Here is a 6253-nt window from a genome sequence, read left to right as displayed (position 1 = left end):
AAAATAAAGAAAAATAATTAAAAAAGAAACAAATTATGAGAATTATGTAGAAATACGTGAAGTAAAGGTGGAAAAAATGAGACATAAGAAAATAAAAGATAAATAATGGAAAAAAAATAATTATTTGAATTTTTGTTTATAAAGTTAAAATAAAATAAAATTTTAAAAAACTAATAAAAATAAATATAAAGAAAGAGATGGGACCGGGTTCACGTGTCAAACGTCGTAAGTGGTCCCCACAAACACAACTCACTTTCTTTCTTGCTAGGTGTCTGTGTCGCACGTGCGTGTCCGACAGATGAAAAGTGCCATTCATTTCATTGATGAGAGGAGTGGTAATATTTTAAGGTAGGCCCCAGTCCCACGCTTATCAGAGCTCGTGCTTTGTCCCTTATACTGTTAAGAAAATGGCATCTCCTAAATTTTATTGGACAAAATGAGCCCCTCCCTCCTCAAGTTTCGACATATTTAGTTGAAATCGAAAAAAACAAATAGTTGAAGTTGAAGTTAAAAAATTGCATTGGAAATTCAAATGTGTTTTGACATGAATTCACTTGAAAAAAGTTTGAAGTACTTTTGGGTAAAAATTATTATTTCACTTAAAATATTCCTCAAATTGGTTTTCCAAATTTCAAATCTTTATTAAAATTGAAATAATGAACAAAATTATAAAGCAATATTTATCTGTAAATAATAAATACTATGTCCAAACAATAAAATTACACACTTACAGTTTTCATTTTTTACTTACAAAGTTATGTAAAATGCATATTATCTTGCACCTAATTCACAAATTTTAAGCTAAGCTTTCTAAAACACCGATACAAATGCGTCCATTTATGGAAGAATAATGCAAATTTTGTTCAGTTGAAACACTCTATAAGAATAACACAATATGTTTATTCTGTACGGCCAATAAAATACCATCACAGAAAATGAAGCCTACTAAATTATTCCATTAATTTAATTTATGCAGTGATATTTGATTTGACAAAAAGTTTTTTTTTTTTTTTGAAATTTATAATTTTAAATTGACTATAATAATTACGTAATTATAAATAATATATTAAGAAATTTAAAATTAAATTTCTTCAAAATATAAAAAAGTATTATTTTTGTCTAAAGGAAGTACTCTCTCCGTAAAAAAAAATAACTCTTTTCGAATTTCGAGAGTCAAACTAGTTATTATTTTTACCACAACGTTTCCTTTTTTATACCTTTTGAATGTTTTAAAATATTTATTATTATTATTATTTATAATACTTTTTATATAGCTTTTAAATATATACAAACTTAAAAAAAATTATATCGGATTTAATGATCAAAATAAGAACTTTAAAATATTATTCTTCTTGAGACGAAGGAAATATTAAATAGTGGAGTATATAAAATGAACAAAGGAGCATACTTTACTTTGTTGTGGAAATATATGAAAAGGAGAAGAAAGCAGAGATAATCTTAAGGCCGGCGCCAAGGTCTCCTAGATTCCAATAAAGAAAAGTTTTTAAGCATCGTGAAACTAATAAGCCTTTCCCCTTCTTTGTGTCCCATTCCTACACTCACTTCCTCTTCTTAAAGAGTCGTCGCCGGTGACAGAATGACGGCCGCCGGTGATAGAATGACGGCCGCCGGATCATCGGGGCGGTTGCCGACGTGGAAGGAGAGGGAAAACAATAAGAGGAGAGAGAGGAGAAGAAGAGCTATCGCAGCCAAAATATTTACTGGGCTACGAGCTCAAGGAAACTTCAAACTCCCCAAACACTGTGATAATAACGAGGTCTTGAAAGCTCTCTGTCTTGAAGCTGGTTGGGTCGTTGAAGATGATGGCACCACTTATCGCAAGGTCAAAACTTTACTCTTTTTTTTTTGTTTGTCATTTTACTTCTGGGTTTATTGATTTATAATGTTAGATCTGTATTCCTGCAAAAAAGCAAGTGGATCTGGAGATTAAACCTACGAAAAATTGAGTCTTAAATGGTCAAAGTTTGAGCAATTGCAATTGGATCTTGTGTATTTTTTGTAACTGTTTGATTTCAGGTTCTAAAAAAGGTTTAAAGATTCGATCTTTGTATGTCAGTTTGGTTTATTTGTTGGATCTTATGTTTTTGGTTGCGGATTCAGAATCTAAATTTGATGGTTTCTCATTGTACTTCTGAAATTATAGATTCAGAGATTTTTGTTGAAATTTTTGAGGGCAACTGGATGAAGATAAAGAATTTATACTGCTCACGCCAAATAGCTTGAGAATGAGGTGCAAGTGTTGTTCTTTTGAAATTTGGATCTGAATTATTCTAGTCTTTTAGGAGTTTCTAAAGTGGTAATGAAGTTTGGAGGTTATGAGGAGATGGATAACCTTTATATTTTCACGTTTTTCTCATTTGATTCCTTATGTTTATGAATTGCTGCAATTTCTGGTCAGAGCTGAAGTCTCAGTGTTCTATGCTCGTATAGATTTAGAGCAGAATGGACATGGAGTATTTCATATGACCGACCTCAACTAATTTTGAAATTGAACATAGTTGTTGTGGTATTGTATAGATTGGTCAAGTACTCGTAAAAAAGGAACCTTTCCTCTCCTCAGCCATTTCGGATTAAGAATGTAACAACTTCGCTAGCATCTGTCAATTTGTTCATCAAGTTTGCTACTTATATTGGAATAAATTACTGTTTTGTCCTTGAAGTTGTGAATGGATTCGCTGCTGAAGTATTACATATGATGAATGACTGCAGATGTGTAGTTTAACCGTCTACTCTGATTCAGAAGCGAGTTTCTTTTCCTGATAATTTAATTTCTTTAATTTCAGGGAAACAGGCCTCCACAAATGGAAAATGGTTGTGCCTCAATGAATATCAGTGCATGCTCATCGATTCAGCCTAGCCCAATGTCGTCCTCTTACCCTAGTCCTGTACCTTCTTACCATGCCAGTCCAACATCATCCTCATTCCCTAGCCCCTCCCGTTGTGATAGAAATCCCCCATCATACATCCTCCCCTTTCTCCATAACCTAGCTTCCATTCCCTCTTCTCTCCCACCTCTTCGTATATCTAACAGTGCCCCTGTTACCCCACCTCTTTCCTCTCCTACCCGAGGCTCAAAGCCCAAACCTGTCTGGGAATCCCTCTCCAGTGTTCCATTGCATTCTTTCCACCACCCGCTTTTTGCTGCTTCTGCACCATCAAGTCCCACCCGCCGCCAATACTCCAAGCCTGCTACAATTCCAGAATGTGATGAGTCTGATGTCGCCTCAGTTGAGTCTGCACGCTGGGTCAGCTTCCAGACGGTGGCACCGTCAGCTGCTCCAACTTCGCCTACTTTTAACCTTGTAAAGCCTGTTCCTCAGCAGAATATTCTTTTAGATGCCTTAAGTGGCCGTGGGGCTTTTGGCTGGGCTGAAGCAGCTCAAAAGGGACATGGCTCTGAATTTAATTTTGAAAGCTGCAAAGTGATGGCATGGGAAGGTGAGAGAATACATGAAGTTGCTGTCGATGATTTAGAGCTCACTCTTGGGAGTGGAAAGCCACGTGCTTAAGCTCTTAATAAAGAGATTATTTAGATAGAGGATAACGAAAGTGGAGGTGCTTAATTATCAAAGAAATCAAAAGAAGTAAACGGAGGAGCATATTATATCTCGGGATGGCGCAATGTTGCAGTTCGCACCCGAGGTATCACATCAATTGTGCACTATAAGCGGCTAGACTAATAGGATGTCATTTGTAAATTCTCCCACTACACCCGAGAACTTGATGTTGAACATGGGGGCCGGGTTCTTGTTGTCTCTATTGTACAGTTCTCTAATCAAGTGATCACTATATGAAGCTAACACGTTTATTGCCTTGATCGTGAGAGCAGCCTCCTTCGAGCTAGATGTATCCAGGAATTGTAAAGTCCAATCTAGGGAAGGAAGCAATGTAGTTACCCTCAATATTTTCTTGTTTATTTTAGTGCTTCTCTTGCTGTAATGTATCTTAGTCATCAACTCATGGATCACCTCATATGTGTTTGTATTTGGCTGGGTTTGCAAGTCCCTCATATGACATTGTTTCAGCAAGAGGGAGTTGGATTTATTTATTTGTCGTGTAGACAGTTTGATGCAACATGGGGATCACCTAACTCTGAATTTGAGAATTGCTTATTTGCTTCTTTAGTTGATTGTCTTGTCAGTTAATCCTTCTCCTCTAGTGAGTTTGAAGTGACTTATACTTGCGGTTGAAGCTGTGTCCTTGGTGACAACTCTGGCGTTCGGTAAGTTATGTTGGAATTAGTTATACTGAGATTAGTTAAGCTGGAATTAGGTATACTAGTATTATTTTTTATTGACTGTTTGTTATGTTGTTTTAATTTAATCCAGAGATTGTTAATTTTACTGATTTATCCTGTGTTTACTATTTCATCATGTATAAATTTTTTCGGTACTATTTTTAATCTTAGGATAACTTGTGCCAAGATTAATAACCAATTAAGGATAAGGCGGTATTAAATTTTTATTCAAAGATTATTTTTGCTTATCCATCGTATCAAATGACCCTGTTACCTTGTTTGAATGGTTGTATTTATTTCATAACGTAGTGTACCGTTTTGATGTATATAATGTTTGGATATATTGTATTGTTTGTTATCATTTTATGATGTCATGCACTAATAATATGAAGAATAAATATACAATATTATAAAGAAAAAATAAGATACGAGGTAATTTTAATATATAAAAAGTTAGGGTAAAAGATAAAATAATGTTATTTAATATAATAAAAAATAAGAAAAAAAATAAGGAAGATAATATTTTTTAATCGATTTAAGTAATACGATACAATAAAATTTAAGTAACAATCAAAATGAATTTAAAGTAACAATTCAATACCTGCGTCCTGCCATGTCTTACGTCCTGTCATGGCCATATCCGCCATATCCTTCTACGTCCGACGTCAGGTCGTGGCCATGTACCACCACGCCCTGCCATGTCCCGTCATGTCAATATATATTAGGTAACAAACGACCAAACAAGTTGTTAGGGAATGGAAGGATAGGCAGCAAAAAAGCATATGAGAATCAGAGTACATATTTGCTGAGAACTTAGAATAGAAGGATAAGAATCAGAGTAATTATGAAAGGGTCTAACTCGTGTAAGGGCATTCATTGGAGTTCAAAGGGACCTACTCAATGCGCTATGATATTTGTTTCTTTCTGGGTCAAATGAGCATCTTAGAACCAACATAGAAAAAAGGTCCCTCCCAACGTGCATTGTACTTTGTAGGGCATGCAAGCTTTGTATCATATGGTACAAATCACTCTAATGACTTTGTTAAAACAACTCGTCGTTTTATATGAGGTATAAAGTGGGATAAGATTTAAAATATAAAATTTATATTTTATTTGGTTGAAGTTATAAATTTATTTTGGAATAAATTTATATCGTCAATTAAACAAGGTATAAATTTAATTCCAGTTTAATTCAAGATATTCATCTTATCTCACCTTAATACCTTATCCCATCAAAGATATGATTATTTTATCTATCTTTCGTGTGGTATAAATTAGTACTATAATTATAATCCCAAAATTATAATTCCGAAATAATTTAGTACGCGTACAAAACTACCCTATAGTGTCCACCGAATATAAACAACTCATAGTGTATATAGTTGATATGAAGGTGTGAACCACTTTATGCCTCTTAATTGGCTTATTCAATGCAAATTTAGATTAGTGGAGCTAGTGACCTACGGGCTGCTTGTAGTAAAAAATATCATCTCGTGATAAAAAAAAAATAAAAAAAATCTGCTATACAAGTGCTCACTTTAGTGAAAACGATGTACTCGTGTAGTTTGGAGTATATATACACTACGAGAAATTCGGTAAAAATAAAAACAATCGATCAATGTTGGTCGGTAATGACAAAAAATCGATCAAAACGTGACCATTTATGTGTAGACGGTATTTTTGTGGTCGAAAAGACATACCGACCAAAGTTGGTTGGAAATTACCGACCAACTTTGGTCGGTCAATTAAATTCAAAAAAAAAAAAATATTGCAAAAAAAATCGACCAAAGTTGGTCAGTTTTTTTCGACCAACGTTGGTTAGTATTTTAATTATATAATAAAAAGATTCATCATCTAAGAATCGAACCGGGGTCTGTACTGTGGTAGGATACTATTCTACCACTAGACCATTGGTACATTTTGTTTTAAGACTATCTTTTATTTGATTTATACTCTTTAATTGTATTTTTGCACGAAAATAACCAACCAAAGTTG

At 34.1% G+C, this 6253-nt stretch overlaps 1 protein-coding gene across 1 annotated transcript; it reads left to right on the top strand.

Annotated features, from left to right (window-relative positions):
• Window positions 1-1399: 1399 nt before the first annotated feature.
• LOC107777518 (protein BZR1 homolog 1-like) lies at window positions 1400-4143 on the top strand. Its single transcript, XM_016597561.2, has 2 exons — window positions 1400-1843; window positions 2805-4143. The coding sequence occupies exons 1-2, from the start codon at window positions 1598-1600 to the stop codon at window positions 3528-3530; spliced, it is 972 nt and encodes a 323-aa protein (XP_016453047.2). The 5' UTR covers window positions 1400-1597; the 3' UTR covers window positions 3531-4143.
• Window positions 4144-6253: the final 2110 nt, after the last annotated feature.

The sequence above is a fragment of the Nicotiana tabacum genome, chromosome 17 (assembly GCF_000715075.1).
Source record: "Nicotiana tabacum cultivar K326 chromosome 17, ASM71507v2, whole genome shotgun sequence".
Classification (NCBI taxonomy): Eukaryota; Viridiplantae; Streptophyta; class Magnoliopsida; order Solanales; family Solanaceae; genus Nicotiana; species Nicotiana tabacum.
The sequence above is the reverse complement of the archived record's forward strand: the minus strand, read 5'-3'. Positions and strand labels throughout refer to the sequence as shown.

What these genes read in the sequence shown, in the direction of transcription:
- LOC107777518 (XM_016597561.2), top strand. Translation starts at nt 1,598, where the DNA reads ATGACGGCCGCCGGTGATAGAATGACGGCCGCCGGATCATCGGGGCGG. An exon ending in ATGGCACCACTTATCGCAAG is followed by an intron (nt 1,844 to 2,804) that starts GTCAAAACTTTA and finishes CTTTAATTTCAG; the next exon opens with GGAAACAGGCCTCCACAAAT.